The following is a 26,544-nucleotide window of genomic DNA, read 5'->3' on the forward strand; positions in this document are numbered from 1 at the left end:
GCAGTTACATTGGGGACCGGGTCTGTGAACATAAGGTAGATCTGAAACACGGTAGGACCAATACCTCAGCCGTGGCTGATCATTATTTTAAGATGAAGGTACTCTGCAAACCCACTGGCTATCAAAGATTCGTTCATGAAGCCATCCAGATATATAAACACAGACACAATTTCAACCGAGAAGATGGGTACAAACTGAGCAATCGTTGGAAGGACGTGATTAACCAGTTTAGGTCATAACTGGCTGTGATGTTCCTATCCTACCTAGCAGTTATTTTCGACTCTCTGAGTTACATTTGAAGAGGAGTCAGAGACTGGTTTACGCACTGGTTTATTCTTCAACCCACAGCCACACTCGTTCCAAAACCAACCCCGAACACGCGTCTCACAGCCCCTTTTAAACCCTCCATTTCCGCCCTCATTCCCAATACACATCCTCGCCTCGCACGCCTGGTCCGGGTGACGTCAGTGCCCTTTAACCCTTGACCCCCGTCTAGTGTATTCCTGTGCGTGTGATTGGTGCGTGTTATACTGAGTGCGGAGATTTCATGTCTGCGTGGTACGTGTGCGTGAGGGGTGCTCGCAGATCCCTTACACATTCACTAACACAGCCACCGTTAGCTGTGTTAGTAAATGGCGGCTTGCCATTCTTTTCCACCTCCATGTGGCCACTGCGCTGTCCAAGCTCTCGCCGAACTTCAAATTTCTTACATTGACATGCTAATCTCTCACAATACAATGGCCACCCCCCACAGCTCCGTAGTACCTCCCCCACATTGGCATTAGCTGCCCCGCCCATCTCTAAACCATTTGTAAACAGCTCTTTGATTGGTGTAGACCTAGAGCAGATTACGGAGACCTCCCCCACATTGGCATTAGCTGCCCCGCCCATCTCTAAACCATTTGTAAACAGCTCTTTGATTGGTGTAGACCTACTGCAGGTTACGGAGACCTCTCTCCTATATTAACATTAGCTGCCCCGCCATCTCTAAACCTTTGTAAACAGCCTGCCTCGGCAGATTTCCCCCTCTTTTTTCACCTGAAGACGATTGCTTGTGTTGCGATCAAAACGTCATGATATTGTTATTATTTTGATTATTTTTTCTATCTACGTGGCTTTACCGAAAGACCCAAATAATATTAACTGTTATCTATTACAACTCTGAAAGTGCTCTTTATTGCTGGCTGCTTAACGCTTTGAACCTGTGCTCAGCTGGTGGAAGCCCATTTGGCCTCTGTGATCAGAATCTTGTGAATAAATTGCATGAACAAAATGTCAAAATTTGCGGGGGGGGGGGGGGGGAGTACTTTTGACTAAAATAGCATGAAGCAAAAAAACGTTGGTTTTACTTTCTATACTTTATGCATCACCATTAGCCATGGTTAATCCACTGCTGGGTGAAGGCCTCAAGCCCTCGCCGTCTCATGGTCCTGCGATGCAATAACCCACTCGTGGGTAATTTGATGCTTCAGATAGATACGTGTGTGTGCGTCTGTACGCCTATGGAGAGCGAACCCGGCGACCCGAGTTCGATTCCTGCTCATGGCCAACACCAGTGACGATTATCTGAACCAGTCCTAGGCCTCCCCTAGGTCGACTCAGCCTCAAATAAGTACCTTCTGTGGTGTGTAAACATCGCTACTTGGAAGACAAAGGCGGCTAGGCGTGGTGTTGGCCACTCCCCCTCGTGTGGCTTACTGGCTTTCATAGGCGCTCGCTAACAGCACTTGCTCCTACAGTCTTCTAAGGCTATGTGGGGCATCTTTGTCTTTGTCTGTACGTCTGTTCACAGAGTTTGAAGTGAACATCGTCATCATCCTGCAAGATGACCACCTCATCACAGAGAACTTCCCGCTAAAGCTGTCTCGGCACTTGGTGTGATGAGCCCCACTCCTCCGCCTCCCGCTCTTCAACAGATTGCTCACTCTCACCCCTCCACGCTGGACATCAGCCGCCACTCCCTTGCAATCACTCATATTTTTTCGCCGCTTCATTCTCACGAGGAGTCATCGGCGCAGCGTAGCCCTCAAACTCTGCCGCCACGATCGTAGCCCAAGCTTGCCAAAAGAACTGCGCTCCCAGTAAAGCAGGTGTCCTGTTAGGCCAGGGCTTCGCTCAACACCGAGGGAGCCGTCACTCATCGACAAGTCAGGATGCTTGTGAGACCGAATCACATTCCATTCGTGTGCATTCGCAACGTGATGACGAATGCGACTGCCCTTGCTACGCACACCGGCCTTAACACATGCGTGCGGGCGCTTCCTAGTGAACTCGTGGACACTCGGCCATCTCTCCCGCTCTCTTCTTCCGCTTCTCCATTCTCTCCATCTCCATTCCCGAGTTTCGTTTCTCTCATCACTCGTCAGTTGTCTCATGATGTGTCCTGCCCAATTCCACTGTTATTCCCTTTGCTCTCACAGCAGTATCGGCGACCCTTGCTCTTTTCCATATTTCTTAAATTCCTTAACCTGTCACCTTCAACTTTGTGCAGAGACGAGTCTTTAACAGCCTCACGTGGCTCGGCTTAGGCTTGAGCCACTCAGTTGCTTCCAAATTTGCAATGAGCGGCTCGGCCCATGGAAATCCTGATCTATGATCTTGCTCAGAGCCGGCTGAGCTGAGACAGAGAATATGGGCCTCAAGTCTTTTTGTGTGAACATTCACATTCTGATGGTGTTCTGTCGACAGCCACATTCTAATTCACTTGTAACACAACTACAAATGTTTCAACTACAGATGTTTCAACAGAACACGCTCAGTGCAGACGGCTCCCGTCTGTATGAGGAAGGTTCTCACAAAGGTCTCAATCTGATGTCGCCTGCACATTTCACAACGCGATCCCAGGCGCTCAGGGACCCAAGTGCGAGCAGCAGAGCTCAGGTCATGAACATGCTCAAGTCGACCCCGAGTTTCTTGTCCTGTTAACATTGCGGGCAGACCAAGAGAGTATTCTTTCGTATGGCTGATGTAGATGCAGAGCAACAACTACAATTACACATTCAGTTGGTCAAGCCAAGTAACCGCATCAGGAGTAGCGGAGTGTATCGCTGTGATGTCATGGAGAGTCATCCCTTCTCACTCCCTCGACATGTTCAGTTTGATTAATCATCGTCAGTGTAACCAGAATGCTTGTCCATCCCACAATCATTGAAATCTGTCCAAACCAATGCTGAGCCATCGCATCATTTATTGGATAAAACCAAACTTACCGGTATTGCTATGGGAAATGCCATCACGGATATATACTGAAATTCACACAAAATCCTGTGACCTGCAAGTACTGACCTCGCAGATCTAGTGATGATTCCTGTGACCACTTATACGTCACTGAGAATGAAATGAGAAATTATTATAAATTGTGTTCTATTGCATTCACATAAACCCACAGTTGAGTCAATGCGAACGCCTTCATGTGGTGATATTAGACCCTTGGACATCGGTCATCAGGTCTGGACGTTTTGCAGCGACGGCTCTCAGCGTCAACCCTGCAATGTTTCCAAGCCTCCGCAAACCCCACGCGTTCTACAATAATGGGGAAATGGAAACTCCCATTTCATATTTACACTGGCAGTGCCACTCTCCACCCTCGTGATGTCTGAAGGTCTTGCCTTGACTCGGCAGTTTTGTGTTCACCCCCCATGCGTGTCCACCCTCATGCGGCTATTGATTTGTTGCGGTACCATGGCACCACGGCACCATCTGTACCATCAACAGCGGTGGCTGCGGTCGGTATACAGCGGGACGATGAGCCACCTGGACGTTTTAAAAGCACAGTATTTAGTAACTTGATTATAAATTAAAATTTAGGAAACTGTTTAAAAGTAAAAAAAACCTGAAGTGGATAATTTAAGTCACTCGTGCCCTAAGCCTAATAGACTCAGAATGGAACAAAGGAGACTGGGGTGGGGGAAGCGGTGTTGGGAGGGGTGAGGGACCGGTACTGCTTTGATCACCGCATCGCCCCTCTCCAGCTCAACCTCACAGCTGTGGCCCTTGGGTCGTGCAATCCTCATGCCTTTTCACTCCACGTACCCCACATTCCTACGTGTAAGAATATAACACGTTTAAAAATGTGTAATCATGTTAAAATACCCACTTGAGGAAGTGTGTAATGCAAGTAAGTTACTTTTAGATTATCTAAGAGTAGACCTAGGTTGAACATTTTGAACATTCAGGCGTGGAAGTGTAGGCGACCAAAAGTAAACTGAAAAGGGCGCAAAGAAGCGTGGAGAGATGCACGCTTGAAATTATATAGAGACAAGAACACACGGATTCGAGAACATACATAGGTTAGTGGCACCATCGAAACTGCTAAGAAAAGTGAGAGGGCTTAGGCTGGAAATATTGCTTGAAGGGACGATGGACATTAGTAAAGAACACCAGAGTAGCAGTTAAGGAATGGAATGCGTCCGAGATGGATTTGTAGATTTCAGGATTGTAAGAAGTGGTGGTGGCTTTCGTTGAATTCGCTTGCTTATCCACTAGAGCCTTGCCGAGTCTTGGACTCTTTCAGGAGGGTCAGACCAACATTTTTGCAGCAGAGGGCACTATAACTGCTGTGTAATCCCAACTGAGTAATTTACAGGCATTTATTTGCATTGGGATATTGTTTTAGCTCTGGGAAGTAACCCATGCACAACGTTCAAAACAATAAAACTCCACGCAGACAGGCGCCAGAGTCAGGAATTGAATTCAAGCCCATTTTTGCTGAGGCACGAGTGTCACGGTGCCACCACCCTACCGCCCCGAGATGACGGATGTACAGCAATAAACGGAGAACACCACACACATTGATCTCGGTCGGCTTTGTCGTTTGGCAGCTCCCAGGCCAGGGGTCGGCAACCTGTGGCTCTGGAGCCACGTGCGACTCTTTAAGGACTGCTTTGTCACGCTATTTATTAAGGACCGTCTCGTATTCACATGCATTGCGGCTTTTGAAATATTCGAACCCTTGTTGCTGTGAGGCACGAGTGTCGCCACCACCACGAATTACGACGATTTAGACCACATGACAGTGCGTGAGTTGGGGCGCCCATCCAGGCATCAGGGCGTCGTCAGGGCGCGTGCAGTCTGAAGGCCGCAACGGCTTGCTTGTCCTGCTCGTGGCGTTGTCTCAGGTCGTCCAACAGTGCCTGCATGGGGTCGAGTGCCGTCGAACTGGTGGGGGAGTCGCGCCGCTCCCCGTGGGGAGCAGACGCTTCCCCGCGTGCCTCTCTGTAGCGGGGCCGGGGCACGTTGCGCGCGTACTCCAGCGCCTGCGACACAACGCACGGGGAATCGGGTGTCACCACGTGCATCGTACTGTGCAGCGTGGCTCATTAAAAAGTATGCCTTTTTTATCTGCCCAGGTAAGGCCCACTGAGCTACGTAGCTCTTTTCCAGAAGTGACCTGGCGATCACGAATGATAGCTCAACGAAGTGGCTTATCACGTGGACATTTATAGCAGCAAAGACTCTAAACGCATGTTGATTCTAAATGTGGAGGGAAAACCGGACCCAGAGAAAAATCCACTTGACCGCAGAGAGAACATACAAACTCAAAATATGCAGGTGTGAGGGTTGGAATCGAACCCACGACCTGCATACCAGGCGAGGTAGTTAACATCACGCCACCGCGGCGCCCCTAGCGGCGTGTGCCGCGAGAGTGGAGGACGTGGTGTCACCTGCTCTCTGCGGGACTTGCTGTCGCCCTCCGGCGCCGAGGTGGGGTGCACTGGGGCCCTTGTTCCTCGCCTCCCGAGCAGCGAGCGGTTCTGCTCCTGTACAAGTTTTGCATAATTCTGTTGCTTCCTGATTTTCTCCAACTGCAACAAAATACACAATAAATGCATTGGTTGTGTGTGTAGTGCACGCGAGGCTTGCTGATGGATTTGTACGCACATACCTAAAGTCGCTGCTTTTTCAAATCTCGCGACCAAATTGAGCGATTGTAGAGTAGCACGTAGAGGTGGTTTCACAGCCGATATTCCGATTCCAAAAAAATGTCAGGGTTAGGCCATGCAATGATCCAGTCAAATTTCTGTCGCAAAACCCTCCATCTGACAGCCAAATAAATAGTGACGCGCACGAGCGTCTAACCACACGCCGATTCATCTTCTTGGTTCTTTCGGTAAAGTCACGTAGAAGGAAATAATTAAATAATAAAAATAAAACAATCAAATACAATTGTCACGACGTTTCAGTCACAACGCAAGCAGCCGTCAGGTGAAGAACAGGTCTATCGGAAAGACGGCGTCTAAATGAACACCACCAAGCTTGGCAGCGTATATTTAAGCTGGGTTAGGGGAGGAAGGGCGCCTTGACAAAGGAATTTGCATATCAACAGAGGAATTTAGCATATTTATGGAAAATGCAGATATGGGATTAGTCACTACTTGTGGAATGCGTAGGAGGTGGGGGGGGGTCTCAAAGTCATGCCCCTGCGTTATGTAGGATTAGCAGCAAAAAAGGGAGGAGGTAGGGTTAGCAGTAATAAAGGGAAGGAATTTTAATAGTAAGGGGCTGCAGCAGCAAACCACCACGTAAAAAACTAAAATATAAACTACATCCATAATCATCAATATACTAAATATACTCTCCAATAAGCTGAGCTCCTAACAGTAAGTCATACATTACAATTCTATGTCCCAAAAATATATGCCTCCAGCTAAACTTTTTCCTTACATCACACGGATCTACCCCGTACTATATACTGCCATAGACAAACCCAACATTAAATTATATACTGCATTACTATATACCACCCTATACCTTAGACTATACATTGTAATATTACACTATGTATTATTCTACCCACCCTACTGTATACCACACTGCTGTATATTCACTATACAATTACGATACTATATATTACCTTATACATTATATTAAACATTACACTTTTATACTATTTATTATTATACAATCTGCTAAACACTATACCATTGACCGTCGCGTGAAATGTACTAAGAGGAAGCAACGAAATATGTCAATGGGAGAGTGGTGGTAAGGGGACTTGCAGCGGAGCAAAGACTCCATTCCCTGCGGAGAATACAAAAGATATATAGTCAATGCCAGTGAGTGGACTGCGGTCTGAAAATCACTGTAAACGTGAACACAATCAGTTAAGATCCGAAATGGTTTATTACGTCCTTCCAATGATTGCTGAGCCAGAATCTATCTTCTCGGTTGAAATTGTCTCTGTGTTTGTATATTTGGATCGCCTCATGAACGAATCTCTCATGGTAGCCAGATGGCTTGCAGAGAACCTCTGTCTTGGAGAAGTCAATGTCATGTGAGCCCACTGAATTGTAACAGTGATCTGCCACGGCTGAGGTGTTTGTCCTACTGTGTTTCAGGTCTGCTTTATGTTCACGGATGCGGTCCGAGACATGTCGTTTGGTTTCTCCAATGTAACTGCTACCACATAGGCAACTTAGTTTGTAGATGCCAGGGTACTGTATGTCTGGAACCACATCTTTTACAGGCGGGACCAGATCACGGATTTTATGTACTGTGTTGAATCGGACCTGGATCTTGTGTTTATTCAGGATTTTGGAGATCTTTTTTGTGACGCCCGCAATGTAGGGTAAGGTGATGGTTTTGAATGGCTCCTCAACCGGATCCTTCTTGATGGTTGGAGTGATGGCTTTGCGGATTGTGTAGTTGGAGTAACCATTAGCCTTAAGAGCTTGGCGTACGTGCTTGAGTTCACTGGCAATGTGTTCCTGGTCAGAGATGCATTGGGCTTCATGGTGTAGAGTCTTGATGAGGGAATTCTTCTGGGATGGATGGTGGTGGGAATCCGGTTTTAGGTAAGCATCCGTATGGGTAGCTTTCTTGTAGACAGAGTGGCTCATTGAGCCATCAGGTCTCCTTTTAATTAGGACATCCAAAAAAGGTAGCTTGCCACCTTTTTCGACTTCCATAGTGAATCTGATGGCTGGGTGTATGGAATTGATGTGGTCGAGGAATTGGTCTAGAGCAGGCCGGCCATGTGGCCAGATGTGAGGACGGCTGCTTGCGTTGTGGCCGAAACGTCGTGAGAATTGTATTTTATTATGTTTTATTTTTATTATTTTATTATTTCCCTTCTACGTGACTTTACCAAAAGAACCAAGAAGATGAATCCCTGCAGTCACGAAAGCTTTAAATGGAAATTCACACGCCAATTATTACCGAGCTGAGTTCACAGCCAAGCCAGAGCCGAGACGTGGCTGGGCATGTGGCCCCTGAAGGCTTTCCTGGATAAAAATGTACATTGTGATATATTTTTTAACTATCAAGCCTTGTATTTGTAATAATGCCGGCCCTAGAGAGGCATGGCGTGCGGTGTATTCACATCGCGGACACCACTAGGATGTGGGTGCAGTACTGGCCCTAGAGGGGCTCGGTGAGCGCTGATCGATAGCGCTGGATGTCACCACGCTTGGCGTGCAGTGCCGGCCCCTACAGGATAGGGTGTGGGAGTGCCGGCCATGGAAATGGGATTACTAAAGGCCGTGACACTCTAGTTGACCCCAGAGGACACGTGACCGGTTAAGTCTACAAAGGGGCCCCAAGTGGGGCTCGGGGTAGGTCACGTGTTGAGGTCCAGATCCTGCTCGAGGATTCTGGAAGGTAGTCGTGGCCAAGGGCGGAGCCGGCCACGCTGCAGAGAATATAAGCCGGGTCCTCCAGAGGGACAGGCTCTGTTGTTCATCCTGAAGAAACCTTCGTCTATGTCCTACGTTCTACAAGTCTCACACACATGGACCTGGAGCCGAGCTGTTGGACCTGGTCCGTTGTAGCAGTTACGTTGTAATTAGTGTAGTTAGCCTGGTGGTCACCACCATAGGTTGTTATCCTGTTAAGGGGCAGTTACCCCGTGTGTTGGTGGTAAATAAATGTGTTGCCTCCAAGAGTACGTCTGCGACTCAGTTTAACTCACTACATATTTATCGGAGCATATATTAACTTTTTTCTTATTTTACCAGGTAAGGCCCACTAAGCTGTATAGCTCTTTTTTTAGAAGCGACCTACCCACAAATGATAGCTCAACGGAGTGGATTATCACGTGCAAATTGATAACCAATTACTCTAAACGCATGTTGATTCTAAATGTGAAGGAAAAAAACCAGAGGACCCGGAGAAAAATCAACGTGACCACGGGGAGAACACGCAAACTCCAAATTTACAGCAGGCGTCATGGTTGGGATCGAACCCACAATCTCCTGTATACCAGGCGAGGTAGTTAACATCGTGCCACCATGGCACCTGTGTCGGACCCCCCGACAGCCCCCAGACAGCCCACCTTAATCTGATAAAATATAATTGTAAGGACATTAAACCGTTGGATTGAACATAAAAGCATAACAATCAGTGGAGAAAATATCAATCATCTCAGTGATTAGAACAGCCAGTGGAAATTATCAGAACTTAATACAAATCCCTTTTACATCTCCAAAATAGTGTGTACACAGTGATATTCATTTCGCATTCACTGTAAAGTTACATGCAATTAATATTATGTTTAATTATATATAGTGGCGTCAATCATGGACATTGTAATGCGCACAGAACCGGAGCTATCAACTATTGCCCAAGCTCTGTGGTTCTACATTAGGCTGTTTGGCCGCTTGGTAAGCTTGCGGGATGTGGGTCTAGAGACTCTATACCAATGTTAGATGGACGGTGATGATATGGAAGTGCCAAAATAAATTATTTGATAAACAAACCTTTTTTTTAACAGAGGTGCAATCTGGCCCAAGGCCTCCCAGTTTAATGTCTTGATTGAGGTTTTTATAATCCTGAAGTGTATATTCCTGAAAGCAAACATCAGATGTGTGAGTCATGGACATAGCATTTTATTCCATTCCTGTCACGAACATTTTGATATAATACAAGCTGATAGTCTTTATACCCCATTACATTGCTATATCAGGCGCTGTTGGACGACCTGAGACAAACTCAATAAACAGCTCGTTTATCTCCCAGTGACGTTGAGAATCTCTTGCAGTGGGAACTCCACATTTGAGATTGCGTCTGGTGGCTTGACCGGCACGTTGGAAGTGTATGATGGCTGGACCGCAGAGACAATTAGCTCCTAGCCTGATGCCCTCCTCACGCAGCTTATCCCCTAGCCATACTCAACCACCCCCACCCCCCATACTCAACACCCCCCCATACCTAACCACCCCCCATACCTAACTGCCGCGGTGGTGATATGTTAACTACCTCGCTTAGTATACAGGAGGTCTGGGTTTGATCCCGCCCCTGACACCTGTAAATTTGGAGTTTGCATGTCTCTCTCTCTGCGGTCGAGTGGATTTTTCTTCGCGTCTTCCGGTTTTTCCCTCCACATTTAGAAACATGCGTTTAAGAGTATTTAGCTGCTATTCATTTTCACATGATAAACCACTTAGTTGAGCTATCATTTGTGGCCAGGTCGTTTCTGAAAAAGAGCATTACAGCTCAGTACGTCTTACCTGGTAACAAAGTTTATACTTTAACCACCCCCCCTACCTAACCACCCCCACCCCTTTTTAACCTTCCTGCCTCAGTACTGGTTATAAAAATACACGAATTGAGCAGCAACCTATGGAATATATTGAACACTGACTATAGATGGGATTAGTGAGATGTATATTTCATGGGACCTCCTTTGCCAGTACCAAAATATGATAATAGGGTTTTCCCCCTTTTTTTGGCAACAAAACAGGTGTTAAGATGTTAAAACACGTCCTCTGGTCTAACACCGTTTGAGATGAGGCTCAAAAGAAAGCTGTCTCTGGTGTGGATCAATCAGTTTCAAGGACAATGCATATATTAACAGAGCATGTTTTTTGTTTGCATTCTGACCACAAGCATTGTGGTTAATGCAGACATGATTCCTTGTAAAAGGTTTCAGTTTGGTGTTTTAACATCTTAACACCTGTTTTGTTGCCGAGATGTATATTGTTTTTGATAATGCAAGTGTTGTAGAAAAACAAAACTTTTATGAAAAACACAAGTCCAGTCAGGTCACACGGTTATTCTGCTTGACACAGTTTTGAGCAAGACATCGTATCTATTTGCAAAATTTGGTTGTGAGCTGAAACAATAATAGGGGCACTAAACGCTTGTGTACGTGACAATTTAATATATTTGGCAGCGGAGGGTCTCACAACAAAATTTTGCCAGATCATTACGTGGCCTAAGCCAAAAATCAACCAAATTGTAACTTCGATACAATCGTAACACGGCGCACTTACCTTATAGTTTTTCAGCTGCGTCTGCAGTCTGTCCAAACATCCGTCCGAGTTGCAGCGCGTTACGAGCGGCGACGTCCGCGCGTGGAGAGCCAGATCCTCATGCTGCTGCTGCTCAGCCAGGCAGGGCGCGTCCCAGTCGGGGAGGGCATCGTACGGCACAGGATGCAAGATTCTTGCTCTACCTGGCCACGCGCCCCCTGTGGTGCCGTGTGTCCACAGTTCCCCTCCGGCGTCTAACGCTGTTCCCCGAGGCTGAACGTCCCTCGACGGGTTCGACGGCCACGTCTCGTCGTGCGCTACAAACGGGAACACGGGTTGCCCAGGTACGTAGCCAGGAACTTGCGAGTAGGTATAAGCGTGACCGGCATTGTCCAGAAACACCCCTTGCATGGGCCCGTAGAGAGGACGGTGCTGCAAACCGATGGGGATTTGCCCAAGTTCGGCGCTCGCGTCGCCCCACTGGCGATACTGCAGCGCGGGGTTCATACCGGCATGGATTTCGTCGGCCGGCGAGGAACGTGTGGCCACTGCGCGGTGGCTCTGAGCAGGAAGCTGTCCTGGAAACTGGTGTCTTCCATCGGCGTTGCTTGGGAGAAGTTGGGAGAAGTTGTAATGTTGGTTCGTACTCTCCGGCTTCCTGTTTGTAAGAACAACATCGCAAGGCAAAGTTATCTCCCACATACAACAACCACAGGTGCTCCTAGAAGAGATGATAATTTGAGTCAAATGCCAACCGAGATTTGAACTCATAACCTTCCATTGGACAAGTGCAGTTGAGATCCTCTCTCGTGCAGCCATCCGAGCCACATCCCATATTATCTCCATTCCTCAAGCAGTTCACCAACAGTACTGTTATTCACAGCCAAATTCATCCGATGTTTCACCGATAACAAGAGGTGATCGGCAAATTCATCCTCTCGTTGGTGTTTTTAGCGAAAATAACACGCGGATAAGAGGAAATGGAATTTGCAGATAATATGATTAAAATGCACTTAATACAAAATTTGCTGATCTGGATTGGAGGAATTCCCCACTACGTTTATAACAGAACACGATATGTACAATATTATTGTATTCAAATAACAGCATTTCAAATACAGATTATGTGGTGCTTTGATAATTTAAAAGTAACGCAACACTTGTTAAGCGGGGGTTAACTTTTAAAATACCCGCAGTAGGACGCGGACGTTGCTTGAATGTCACCCAAGAAATCTCGATTGAAAACTAATTTCTTTAGAACTGCTTCTTGTGTTTAGTTTGTTGTCCTTTCCCTGCACCTCTGATTAGCACGGTTGGCTACGTACGGTGTGAAATAAGTTCAACAAACTGTATATACAAGACACGACTTTAGCCACATTGAGAATAATTTTCCCCTTTTTCCTGGCAACAAAACAGGTGTTAAGACGTTAAAACACCAAAATGAAACCTTTTACAAGGAATCATGTCTGCATTAACCAAAATACTTGTGGTCAGAATGCAAACAAAAAACATACTCTGATAATTTATGCATTGTCTTTGAAAGTGATTGGTCCACGCCTTGTTTTTAATTTCTCCTGCTTTGTCACTCAGGGCGGGGGGCATCAGTGGTGGCGATGCTGCTGCACATGGCTGCTGTGATCCAGCGCTGTGCGGAAGCAGCAGTGAGGGTTGGTGGATCACCACACACATAGACGTTGTGAAACTCCCTTCCCGTGCGCGTCGAGGAGGTGCCATGCCATGGCTCGCCAGGAGAAGGCGGTACAGCATCCGGATTAATCGGGTGCTCCGGTTTCCTCACCACATGTATAATAAACACAACTCATCATTAATTGGTGGCTGATATCTTACAAGAAAAACCCAATGCAGGATCGTTCTGAAAAATTGTTCTCGGACTCGGCGTGGCTATCAGAATCATAATATTTATTTATACTGGAGCAATCCGAAGAGCTATAAAGCTATTTTTCACAGATGTCCAGTAGTAGCAAGTCGGAACGTTCCAACAACAAACAATACAAAAACACGATAGGAGTGCAAAGTATAGGAAAGGTAAACAAATCACTTAAAATATGAAAATAAAACTGAGGTCCACTGAGCTATTAGCTATTTTTCAGAAGCGACATGGCCACAAATGATAGCTCAACAAAGTGGCTTATCACGTGAAAATTAATAGCAAATTTATCTACGTAACCTAAATGCATAAATGTGGAGGAATAAACCGGAGGACCCGGAGAGAGACGTGCAAACTCCAAATATACAGGGTCGGGATCGAATCCCTTAGGTGAATACCAGGCGAGAAAGACGATTACCTCTCCTTTTAAGCCCAGATTGAACACTCATTTCCTTAGAGCTGCTCTTTTGTCTTTCATTTGTTGTCCTTCCCCCGCCCCTTCGATTAGCACGGTTGGCTACGTACGGTGCGAATGAAGTTGAACATACTGTACATACAATATAGAAATGGACACCGCGGCTCCGATGCACTGCATCTGGAGGCGCATCGCGATGCGAATCTCCAAATCGGTAACTAACGACGGCTTTCTCCACCGGGCGCTCGAAGGAAACTGGGAGTGCTTGGGCCGTCGCTAGGGGCAGGTTAGAACGTTACAACAACAAACAATACAAAAACACGATAGGAGCGCAGGGTATAGGAAAGGTAAACAAATCACTCAAAAATTTAAGTAAACTATTTTTTTGTTTACCAGGTCACGCCCACTGAGCTATTAGCTTCTTTTTCAGAAGCGACCTGGCCACAAATGATAGCTCAACGAAGTTGCTTATCATGTGGAAATTTACAATAATTAAAAATGTATAAACAAACAAGCGCAGCCGTAGGAGCCGCACGGCGTCCACTCTCTGTGCCCTCACGGAGACTGCCTCCTCACCTGTGCACGGGGAAGGCGCCGGGAGATGGGAACTCGGCCTCCTCCTGGGCATCGCTGTGGATGCTACGAAGCGCCGTGGTGGTGGCGGCGCTTTGCTCCTCCTGCCTTTTCCACAGAAGTTTCTGTTTGGTCCAATTTCAAAGAAAAATTAGAACGTGAAAACGAAACTACTTAAAACTACTTTTATTTTACCAGGTAAGGCCCACAAACGATATCCAAACGAAGTGGCTTATCACATGAAAATGTATAGTGTCCAAATTCTCTAAACGCATGTTGATTAAAAATGTAGAGCGAAAAACCAGAGGACCCGGATAAAAATCCATGCGACCACGGGAAGAGACACACAAACTCCAAATATACAGGCGTCAGGGTCGGGATTGAACCCACGCCCTCCTGTATGCCAGGCGAGGGAGTTAACATCTCGAAGGACAAGCATTCACCGGAATGACTGACCCACTCAAATTAAATTAAATAATACATACGATGCAACGATGAATATCACTACTGTGATATAGAAGCCGTTCTTAAAAGTCAGAGTGGTTTCCTGCTGCTCAAATGAGCATTGTGGCATTGGTGCTTATCTTCTGTAAACAACTCTGAGCCATTCCTATGGCAGGGGCAAGATTGTCCATAGGACAATTACTGTGAACTTTCCCACAGAGTGGTTGGGGGTTGACATCGTCCCTCCAGGATTTTTACTTACAGGGATTCATATACTGTACCTTCCGAGTGCGAACCACTCACTCTGCCGTTCAGCCACCTGGTACGATTAATAAAATATATATATATCTAAGTCCATAATAAAGGTTTTTGGGTTAGAACGCGTAAATATAAATGTCGTAAACCCACCACCACAATCTGCAAAAGGTTGTGGTGGTGGGTTAACGACAAATGTGTATTTAAAGAACCAAAGAGTATTTAAAGGTACTCCTCTTCCCACCATCACTCAACACGGCCAATCAGTAAGGTTTGTCACATAAACAAAATGTGCCAATTAGTTACTTCAGCACACCGGTGTGTTTGAGATTAAACCCATAACATGTATATTTACGTGGTCTAACCCAAAAAACCTTTATTATGGATATTTGTCGCAAAAGCCTACGTGTTATATATGTAAGTACTTATACTCTATATCTTAGCACTGGAAGTTACAGTACTCGGCATATGACGGTTTTGGTTTCTACGCTGAGGCCATCCATTCACCGAACTAAAAAAAAAACTCGACTTCCATTGCGGGCAGATGCCTGGATTCTAACAAGAGAACAAAATTCTAGATTTGAAGCTTTCGTGACTGCAAGGATTCATACTCCTAAGAGTATGAGTAAGAGAACAAAAACCGTAAATGCAACGAGCTCGCGGCTCAGAGGCTTACACGCTTTGCGGGGTCTCCGCACTGTCTCCGGTGCATCTGCAGGTACGAGGACTGCTTCTGAGGCCTCCTCCCAAGATTCTGTTTGTTCGCCTCCAAGATGTCCTTCCTTTGTTCCGAAAAATGAGGTGGTGCTGGGTTCACCGTCTTATCTCTAATTGTAACCTGGTCACGATCGTCTGTCTGCTCTTTGTCGTGCACTGCTGATTGTGCAGTGGCCTCATTGTTTCTGTGTAAGGAATGGATTTGTTTAGGATGCTCTGCAAAACCATCACCTGGTGGCTTCTGCGCTGCTGCACGTAGCAGCATATTGTTGTACTCTTCTTGCATTGCAGAATGAAGGGATTCATATTCTTCTCCTTCACTGTGATCCCGATGTTCAGGCATCAGTACGGGTATTTTTGAACGATGCTTAAGTGTGACCCGTCTCGAGCTCTCTACATCCCTTGCTGCGATGCCTGTCCTGGACGGGAATTCCACTGACTTGTCATGCCTCCCTTGATCTGTCACGGCCATACGCTCCGGCGGTTTGGATCGATTCCTTTTCCGTCTCGGAGCACTGGGCAAGGGATCTTGCTTCACTCCGTTGAGATAATATTCATCGCTCTCCTCTGCCGTGTGTTCTTCCACAAGCAAATGCTCCTTCTCCCTGCGGGGTTCCCCGTCACGTACGATCTCAGGCAGCTTATTCCTCGAGTTCCTTGCGACCTCTCTCTTCTGATGTCGACGATCTCTCGGATCTTCCGGTCCTTCGTGACGCTCGATTACCCGTGCCTCCTCCTTGTGCTCTGCGTGGTATGGGGTGCCCAGCCTCTGAGCCACCTGCTGCTGCTGGTTCTCGTCCACGGATAAACTATATTTTAACTCGGACTCCGCAAACTTAACTTTACTAAAACTGGCCACTTTCTCAGTTGGTCCCAAATGTGCACCGCGCATTTTTCTTGCGTGTTCGTTTTGCCCATCGGGATTCGCGCTGCGCGGCATAATCTCATCACTGGAGCCGAACTCCGACGTGTCTCCTTGGGACTCGCTCAGGTGCACAGAATCGTGATTTCTCTGCAAGGGCGTCGAGGCGTCTCTGATGAAGTCGTTTTCAAATCCCAAGCCGTCTTCGGAAATGTCATCAGCGCCGCCATCCACGAATCCCACCACGGCTTGCTCCTCTGCGTCGGTGTCCGTGGTGGATTCCTCCTCGCCAGACGCGTAATCCAAGCTATCCCTCTGGAGCAGCGCGTTTACGTCTACACGAGCTCCGTGCCCCCCACCATGAGCTCCATGTCCCCCACGAACTCCGTGCCCTCCACACGCTGCGCGCCCGCTCCCCGGGTCGTCGCCGTGCATGTGTTCCACGTACGGTAGCGGAGGGAGGGCATTGCTGCCCGAGTCAGTGCTGCTCGCCGACTCGCGAGACTGGCTCGAGCCCGCGATGCGTTTGTGGTTGAGCTGCCGCTGGTTGAAGTTAATTCTCTTGAGGAGCTCCTCTTGGTATTTCCTTTCTTGAAGGTTCTCCACGTCCGACTCGTAAGACCGCGACAGGCTAATGTGCAAATCTTCGTCGAATGCCGTGCTCAACAACAGCTCTTCCTCAGTCGTCAGCCTCAATTCTTCATTATCCTGCACAGTCACCACACACACACACAAGGCAAGTGCTGTCACTTCTCCACAATGTTTATACCAACAGTTCCTAATTAGGAAATGTTGGTATAAATCGGCTCACCAACTCATTTATCCCGGCCCAAGGTATAAAATGTCCCCACATCTGTGAAGTTAATTTTATAAAGTTGCTCATTGTGTAACAGAGTGAGTAAAGGGTGCGAAAGGGAGAACAGATGAGAATGTCGATGACAAGGTGAACATGGAGAAGACATGGAGACGTTTGAAACCCAGATCGAGAGAAACGTCTCTGTCCTCAGAAGATTTACCACAGGCTGGGACAATGCAGAATAACTACCTATTTACATTTTACCAGGTAAGGCCCACTGAGCTGTATAGCTATTTTTCAGAAGTGACCTGGCCACAAATACTCTAAAAGCATGATGTTCATTCTAAATGTGGAGGGAAAAAAACCGCAGGATCCGGAGAAAAATCCACACGACCACGGGGAGAAAGACACGCAAACACCAAATATACAGCAGGCGCAGGGGCGGTTTCTTCATTAGGGCGATTGGGCGACGCACCACCAATGTCATTCAACCACAGAGTTTCGCGAGCCGTTACTGTGCCTCTGGATATAGTCCAATCAGCGTCATGCTACGTTCTGTGAAGTACCGCCTCTTTTTGGGCGATTTCACTCCGGCTGAGAATCGCCCAGAGTGTTCCCATAGACTTACATTCAAAGATGTTTTTTTTTCGAACGGCGGGCGCTGCAATGTATTCTCTATGGCTTCCGGGAGGGCTCGCACTAACGTGCTTACGTTATCATACGTAAGCACGTTTCATCCAACAATATTATTTGTCGCCACCTAGTGGAATCTTTAATAAAAGAAACTGAGTGGATTGTAATAATAGTGAGTATAGAAACAAACAAGATGTATTGTAAGAGTCACTTTATTTTGCATTAATATTAAAGAAGTGAAGTTGCCTTTAAATGCTTAAGCTGTTAATTTATCCATTGCATGGGTGGACCTTATCCTTATCAATCATCCAGACATTTGCCCCCTCTGAGAGATTTTGCAGGAGCCGCCACTGAGCAGGCGTCAGGGTCGGGATCGAATCCACGACCCCCTGCATACCAGGCGAGGGAGTTAACATCTCGCCACCACGGTAACCACGGGAGCGCTGAACGCCGATTTCGTCATACTGCAGACGGCGTGGCCACTCGGCTCTTGACACGAGGGCCCTCCCCGGGGAGGCGTCGAGACAGCGCTCACCATGGCTCCCATGGCTCCCGGCTCGAGGGCGCCTCACTGATCTCCTCCAGGTGGATCCGATAGATAATTCTGGAAGATCTCCTGACAGATGATACGGCGGTGGAGATAAATATCCTGTTCACAATAAAGGTTTTTGGGTTAGATCGCGTAAGTATAAATGTGTCGTAACCCTCCACCACCCGACACAGCCAGTGAGGTTTGTCACGAAAACAACGCGCCAATTAGTTACTACTTCAGCCCACCGGTGTGTTGGAGAGTAAATGATAAATGTTGTGGAGGGTTACGACACATTTATACTTACGCGATCTAACCCAAAAACCCTTATGAATAATATTGGTCGCAAAAGCCGACATGTTTAACTGATAAATATCCTGGTCGAATACGTTGATGATAGACTGGAGGGAGCGTCTCACTCCACCCCACACCTCCTCCTCACCGCTCTACTCACACTCACCTACCACTCCTCACCCTCGCCCGTCACTCGCTCACTCACTCCACTTACTCTCTCCTCTCTCCCAATCACTCACTCACTCCTCTCACTCACTCTCTCCTCTCTCCCATTCACTCACTCCACTCACTCACTCTCTCTCTCCTCTCTCCCAATCACTCACTCACTCCACTCACTCACTCTCTCCTCTCTCCCATTCACTCACTCCACTCACTCACTCTCTCCTCTCTCCCATTCACTCACTCTCTCCTCTCTCCCATTCACTCACTCCACTCACTCACTTTTTCTCTCTCCCATTCACTCACTCTCTCCTCTCTCCCATTCACTCACCCACTCTCTCACTCACTCACTCTCTCTCTCCTCTCTCCCATTCACTCACTCCACTCACTCTCTCTCTCTCCCATTCACTCACTCTCTCCTCTCTCCCATTCACTCACTCCACTCACTCACTCTCTCTCTCTCTCCTCTCTCCCATTCACTCACTCCACTCACTCACTTTCTCTCTCTCCCATTCACTCACTCTCTCCTCTCTCCCATTCACTCACCCACTCTCTCACTCACTCACTCTCTCTCTCCTCTCTCCCATTCACTCACTCCACTCACTCTCTCTCTCTCTCCCATTCACTCACTCTCTCCTCTCTCCCATTCACTCACTCCACTCACTCACTCTCTCTCTCTCCTCTCTCCCATTCACTCACTCCACTCACTCACTCTCTCTCTCTCCCATTCACTCACTCTCTCCTCTCTACCATTCACTCACTCCACTCACTCACTCTCTCCTCTCTCCCATTCACTCACTCACTCCACTCTCTCCTCTCTCCCGACTCCGCTCGCACTCCCTCTCACACCACTCTCACGTCCCCCACGTCTCCCACGTCCCCCACGTCCCCTCACATCCCCCACGTCTCCTCACGTCTCCTCACGTCTCCTCACGTCTCCTCACGTCCCCCACGTCTCCCACGTCTCCCACGTCCCCCACGTCCCCTCACATCCCCCACGTCCCCTCACGTCCCCTCACGTCCCTCACGTCCCTCACGTCCCTCACGTCCCTCACGTCCCTCACGTCCCTCACGTCCCTCACGTCCCTCACGTCCCTCACGTCCCTCACGTCCCTCACGTCCCTCACGTCCCTCACGTCTCCTCACGTCTCCTCACGTCCCCCACGTCTCCCACGTCCCCCACGTCTCCTCACGTCCCCTCACGTCCCTCACGTCCCTCACGTCTCCTCACGTCTCCTCACGTCCCCCCACGTCCCCCACGTCTCCCACGTCCCCCACGTCTCCTCACGTCTCCTCACGTCCCCCACGTCTCCCACGTCCCCCACGTCTCCCACGTCCCCTCACGTCTCCCACGTCCCCCACGTCTCCCATGTCCCCTCACGTCTCCCACGTCCCCCACGTCTCCCCACGTCTCCCACGTCCCCTCACGTCTCCCACGTCCCCTCACGTCTCCCACGTCCCCTCACGTCTCCCACGTCCCCTCACGTCTCCCCACGTCTCCCACGTCCCCTCACGTCTCCCACGTCCCCTCACGTCTCCCACGTCCCCTCACGTCTCCCACGTCCCCTCACGTCTCCCACGTCCCCTCACGTCTCCCCACGTCCCTCACATCCCCTCACGTCTCCCACGTCCCTCTCGTCCCCCACGTCCCCCCACGTCCCCACGTCCCCCACGTCCCCACGTCCCTCACGTCCCCCACGTCCCCCACGTCCCCCACGTCCCCCACGTCCCCCACGTCCCTCACGTCTCCCACGTCCCCCACGTCCCTCACGTCTCCCACGTCCCACACGTCCCCCACGTCCCCCCACGTCCCCCACGTCCCCCACGTCCCCCACGTCTCCCACGTCTCCTCACGTCCCCTCACGTCTCCCACGTCCCCTCACGTCTCCCCACGTCTCCCACGTCCCCTCACGTCTCCCACGTCCCCCACGTCCCCCACGTCTCCCACGTCTCCCACGTCCCCCACGTCCCCCACGTCTCCCACGTCCCCCACGTCTCCTCACGTCCCCCACGTCCCCCACGTCTCCCACGTCCCCTCACGTCTCCCACGTCCCCCACGTCTCCTCACGTCTCCCACGTCTCCTCACGTCTCCCACGTCTCCTCACGTCTCCCACGTCCCCCACGTCCCCTCACGTCTCCCACGTCCCCCACGTCTCCTCACGTCTCCCACGTCTCCTCACGTCCCCTCACGTCTTCCACGTCTCCTCACGTCTCCTCACGTCTCCTCACGTCTCCTCACGTCTCCTCACGTCTCCTCACGTCCCCTCACGTCTCCCACGTCTCCTCACGTCCCCCACGTCTCCTCACGTCTCCTCACGTCTCCTCACGTCCCTCACGTCCCCCACGTCTCCCACGTCTCCTCACGTCTCCTCACATCCCCCACGTCTCCCACGTCTCCCACGTCTCCTCACGTCTCCTCACGTCTCCCACGTCCCCCACGTCCCCCCACGTCCCCCCACGTCCCCCACGTCTCCTCACGTCTCCTCACGTCTCCTCACGTCTCCTCACATCCCCCACGTCTCCCACGTCTCCTAACGTCTCCTCACGTCTCCCACGTCTCCTCACGTCTCCTCACGTCTCCCACGTCTCCTCACGTCTCCCACTTCTCCTCACGTCTCCTCACGTCTCCTCACGTCTCCTCACGTCTCCTCACGTCTCCTCACATCCCCCACGTCTCCCACGTCTCCCACGTCTCCTCACGTCTCCTCATGTCTCCTCACATCCCCCACGTCTCCCACGTCTCCTCACGTATCCTCACGTCTCCCACGTCCCCCCACGTCCCCCCACGTCCCCCACGTCTCCTCACGTCTCCTCACGTCTCCTCACGTCCCCCACGTCTCCTCACGTCTCCTCACGTCTCCCACGTCTCCTCACGTCCCCCACGTCTCCTCACGTCTCCTCACGTCTCCTCACGTCCCCCACGTCTCCTCACGTCTCCTCACGTCTCCCACGTCTCCTCACGTCCCCCACGTCTCCTCACGTCTCCTCACGTCTCCTCACGTCTCCCACGTCTCCCACGTCCCCTCACGTCTCCTCACGTCTCCTCACGTCTCCCACGTCCCCCACGTCTCCTCACGTCTCCTCACGTCTCCTCACGTCTCCCACGTTCCCCACGTCTCCTCACGTCTCCTCACGTCTCCCACTTCTCCTCACGTCTCCTCACGTCTCCCACTTCTCCTCACGTCTCCTCACGTCTCCCACGTCTCCTCACGTCTCCTCACGTCTCCCACGTCTCCTCACGTCTCCTCACGTCTCCCACGTCTCCTCACGTCTCCTCACGTCTCCTCACGTCTCCCACGTCCCCCACGTCCCCCACGTCTCCTCACGTCCCCCACGTCTCCTCACGTCCCCCCACGTCTCCTCACGTCTCCTCACGTCCCCCACGTCTCCCACGTCTCCTCACGTCTCCCACGTCCCCCACGTCCCCCCACGTCTCCTCACGTCTCCTCACGTCTCCCACGTCTCCTCACGTCTCCTCACGTCTCCTCACGTCTCCCACGTCCCCCCACGTCTCCTCACGTCTCCTCACGTCTCCTCACGTCTCCTCACGTCTCCTCACGTCCCCCACTTCTCCTCACGTCTCCTCACGTCTCCCACTTCTCCTCACGTCTCCCACGTCCCCCACGTCTCCCACTTCTCCTCACGTCTCCCACGTCCCTCACGTCTCCCACGTCTCCTCACGTCTCCCACGTCCCCCACGTCCCCCCACGTCTCCTCACGTCTCCTCACGTCTCCTCACGTCTCCCACGTCCCCCACGTCTCCTCACGTCTCCTCACGTCTCCTCACGTCCCCCACGTCTTCTCACGTCTCCTCACGTCTCCCACGTCCCCCACGTCTCCTCACGTCTCCTCACGTCTCCCACGTCTCCTCACGTCTCCTCACGTCTCCTCACGTCTCCCACGTCCCCCCACGTCTCCTCACGTCTCCTCACGTCTCCTCACGTCTCCTCACGTCTCCTCACGTCCCCCACTTCTCCTCACGTCTCCTCACGTCTCCCACTTCTCCTCACGTCTCCCACGTCCCCCACGTCTCCCACTTCTCCTCACGTCTCCCACGTCCCTCACGTCTCCCACGTCTCCTCACGTCTCCCACGTCCCCCACGTCCCCCCACGTCTCCTCACGTCTCCTCACGTCTCCTCACGTCTCCCACGTCCCCCACGTCTCCTCACGTCTCCTCACGTCTCCTCACGTCCCCCACGTCTCCTCACGTCTCCTCACGTCTCCCACGTCCCCCACGTCTCCTCACGTCTCCTCACGTCTCCTCACGTCTCCTCACGTCTCCCACGTCCCCCACGTCTCCTCACGTCTCCTCACGTCTCCTCACGTCTCCCACTTCTCCTCACGTCTCCCACTTCTCCTCACGTCTCCTCACGTCTCCCACTTCTCCTCACGTCTCCTCACGTCTCCTCACGTCTCCACTTCTCCTCACGTCTCCTCACGTCTCCCACTTCTCCTCACGTCTCCCACTTCTCCTCACGTCTCCTCACGTCTCCCACTTCTCCTCACGTCTCCTCACGTCTCCTCACGTCTCCCACTTCTCCTCACGTCTCCTCACGTCTCCTCACGTCTCCCACGTCTCCCACGTCTCCTCACGTCTCCCACTTCTCCTCACGTCTCCCACGTCCCCCACGTCTCCTCACGTCTCCCACTTCTCCTCACGTCTCCCACTTCTCCTCACGTCTCCCACTTCTCCTCACGTCTCCTCACGTCTCCTCACGTCTCCTCACGTCTCCCACGTCCCCCACGTCTCCTCACGTCTCCCACTTCTCCTCACGTCTCCTCACGTCTCCTCACGTCTCCCACTTCTCCTCACGTCTCCTCACGTCTCCCACTTCTCCTCACGTCTCCTCACGTCTCCTCACGTCCCCCACTTCTCCTCACGTCTCCTCACGTCTCCCACTTCTCCTCACGTCTCCCACGTCCCCCACGTCTCCCACTTCTCCTCACGTCTCCCACGTCCCCCACGTCTCCTCACGTCTCCTCACGTCTCCCACTTCTCCTCACGTCTCCCACGTCTCCTCACGTCTCCTCACGTCTCCCACGTCTCCCACGTCTCCTCACATCTCCCACGTCTCCTCACGTCTCCTCACGTCTCCCACTTCTCCTCACGTCTCCTCACGTCTCCTCACGTCTCCTCACGTCTCCCACGTCCCCCACGTCTCCTCACGTCTCCTCACGTCTCCCACGTCCCCCACGTCTCCTCACGTCTCCTCACGTCTCCTCACGTCTCCTCACGTCCCCCACGTCTCCTCACGTCTCCTCACGTCTCCTCACGTCTCCCACTTCTCCTCACGTCTCCTCACGTCTCCCACTTCTCCTCACGTCTCCCACTTCTCCTCACGTCCCCCACGTCTCCTCACGTCTCCTCACGTCTCCTCACGTCTCCCACTTCTCCTCACGTCTCCTCACGTCTCCCACTTCTCCTCACGTCTCCTCACGTCTCCCACTTCTCCTCCGTCTCCTCACGTCTCCTCACGTCTCCCACTTCTCCTCACGTCTCCTCACGTCTCCTCACGTCTCCCACGTCTCCCACTTCTCCTCACGTCTCCCACGTCCCCCACGTCTCCTCACGTCTCCCACTTCTCCTCACGTCTCCCACTTCTCCTCACGTCTCCCACTTCTCCTCACGTCTCCTCACGTCTCCTCACGTCTCCTCACGTCTCCCACGTCCCCCACGTCTCCTCACGTCTCCCACTTCTCCTCACGTCTCCTCACGTCTCCTCACGTCTCCCACTTCTCCTCACGTCTCCCACTTCTCCTCACGTCTCCTCACGTCTCCTCACGTCCCCCACTTCTCCTCACGTCTCCTCACGTCTCCCACTTCTCCTCACGTCTCCCACGTCCCCCACGTCTCCCACTTCTCCTCACGTCTCCCACGTCCCCCACGTCTCCTCACGTCTCCTCACGTCTCCCACTTCTCCTCACGTCTCCCACGTCTCCTCACGTCTCCTCACGTCTCCCACGTCTCCCACGTCTCCTCACGTCTCCCACGTCTCCTCACGTCTCCTCACGTCTCCCACTTCTCCTCACGTCTCCTCACGTCTCCTCACGTCTCCTCACGTCTCCTCACGTCTCCCACGTCCCCCACGTCTCCTCACGTCTCCTCACGTCTCCCACGTCCCCCACGTCTCCTCACGTCTCCTCACGTCTCCTCACGTCTCCTCACGTCCCCCACGTCTCCTCACGTCTCCTCACGTCTCCTCACGTCTCCCACTTCTCCTCACGTCTCCTCACGTCTCCCACTTCTCCTCACGTCTCCCACTTCTCCTCACGTCCCCCACGTCTCCTCACGTCTCCTCACGTCTCCTCACGTCTCCCACTTCTCCTCACGTCTCCTCACGTCTCCCACTTCTCCTCACGTCTCCTCACGTCTCCTCACGTCTCCCACGTCCCCCACGTCTCCTCACGTCTCCTCACGTCTCCCAACGTCTCCTCACGTCTCCTCACGTCTCCCACTTCTCCTCACGTCTCCTCACGTCTCCCACTTCTCCTCACGTCTCCTCACGTCTCCCACTTCTCCTCACGTCTCCTCACGTCTCCTCACGTCTCCCACTTCTCCTCACGTCTCCTCACGTCTCCCACTTCTCCTCACGTCTCCTCACGTCTCCTCACGTCTCCTACTTCTCCTCACGTCTCCCACTTCTCCTCACGTCTCCTCACGTCTCCCACGTCTCCCACGTCTCCTCACGTCTCCCACTTCTCCTCACGTCTCCTCACGTCTCCTCACGTCTCCCACGTCTCCTCACGTCTCCCACGTCTCCTCACGTCTCCTCACGTCTCCTCACGTCTCCCACTTCTCCTCACGTCTCCCACTTCTCCTCACGTCTCCTCACGTCTCCCACTTCTCCTCACGTCTCCTCACGTCTCCCACTTCTCCTCACGTCTCCCACTTCTCCTCACGTCTCCTCACGTCTCCCACGTCTCCCACGTCTCCTCACGTCTCCCACTTCTCCTCACGTCTCCCACTTCTCCTCACGTCTCCTCACGTCTCCCACTTCTCCTCACGTCTCCCACTTCTCCTCACGTCTCCTCACGTCTCCTCACGTCTCCCACGTCTCCTCACGTCTCCCACTTCTCCTCACGTCTCCCACTTCTCCTCACGTCTCCCACGTCCCCCACGTCTCCTCACGTCTCCCACTTCTCCTCACGTCTCCTCACGTCTCCCACTTCTCCTCACGTCTCCTCACGTCTCCCACTTCTCCTCACGTCTCCCACTTCTCCTCACGTCTCCTCACGTCTCCCACTTCTCCTCACGTCTCCTCACGTCTCCCACTTCTCCTCACGTCTCCTCACGTCTCCCACGTCTCCCACGTCTCCTCACGTCTCCCACGTCTCCTCACGTCTCCTCACGTCTCCTCACGTCTCCCACGTCTCCCACGTCTCCTCACGTCTCCCACTTCTCCTCACGTCTCCTCACGTCTCCCACGTCTCCTCACGTCTCCCACTTCTCACGTCTCCCACTTCTCACGTCTCCCACGTCCCCCACGTCTCCTCACGTCTCCCACTTCTCACGTCTCCTCACGTCTCCCACTTCTCCTCACGTCTCCTCACGTCTCCCACGTCTCCTCACGTCTCCCACTTCTCACGTCTCCCACGTCCCCCACGTCTCCTCACGTCTCCCACTTCTACTCACGTCTCCCACTTCTCCTCACGTCTCCTCACGTCTCCTCACGTCTCCTCACGTCTCCCACTTCTCCTCACGTCTCCTCACGTCTCCTCACGTCTCCTCACGTCTCCGACGTCTTCTCGGTCGCCGCTCCTTAACGCTGGGCGGACGCGACCGGGGGA

The 26,544-nt window shown here is 51.5% G+C and overlaps 2 protein-coding genes across 8 annotated transcripts in view; one reads left to right on the top strand and one right to left on the bottom strand.

Annotated features, from left to right (window-relative positions):
* VPS26C (VPS26 endosomal protein sorting factor C) overlaps positions 1-4,786 on the top strand; it is a 25,069-nt gene extending 20,283 nt beyond the window's left edge. The window contains exon 9 of the mRNA XM_061550821.1: positions 1,793-4,786. Coding sequence (XP_061406805.1) covers positions 1,793-1,881 — 89 coding nt within the window. The 3' untranslated portion in view covers positions 1,882-4,786. The remainder of the gene's footprint in view (positions 1-1,792) is intronic.
* JHY (junctional cadherin complex regulator) lies at positions 3,170-26,544 on the bottom strand. 7 transcript variants are annotated; one of them, XM_061550819.1, is made up of 9 exons: positions 26,390-26,543; positions 18,308-18,421; positions 15,441-17,051; positions 14,069-14,190; positions 11,699-11,847; positions 11,211-11,506; positions 9,696-9,782; positions 5,664-5,804; positions 3,170-5,255 (listed from the first exon to the last, which is right to left on the bottom strand). In XM_061550819.1, the coding sequence occupies exons 2-9, from the start codon at positions 18,317-18,319 to the stop codon at positions 5,055-5,057; spliced, it is 2,619 nt and encodes an 872-aa protein (XP_061406803.1). In that variant the 5' UTR covers positions 18,320-18,421; positions 26,390-26,543; the 3' UTR covers positions 3,170-5,054. The 7 variants fall into 7 exon arrangements, with proteins under 7 accessions (XP_061406803.1, XP_061406799.1, XP_061406798.1 ...); XM_061550815.1 differs by having other exon boundaries at positions 11,211-11,847; positions 18,308-18,388; XM_061550814.1 differs by having other exon boundaries at positions 11,211-11,847.

The sequence above is a fragment of the Lethenteron reissneri genome, chromosome 13 (genome assembly GCF_015708825.2).
Source record: "Lethenteron reissneri isolate LAM-NWPU_2019-01 chromosome 13, ASM1570882v1, whole genome shotgun sequence".
In the NCBI taxonomy this organism is placed as follows: Eukaryota; Metazoa; Chordata; class Hyperoartia; order Petromyzontiformes; family Petromyzontidae; genus Lethenteron; species Lethenteron reissneri.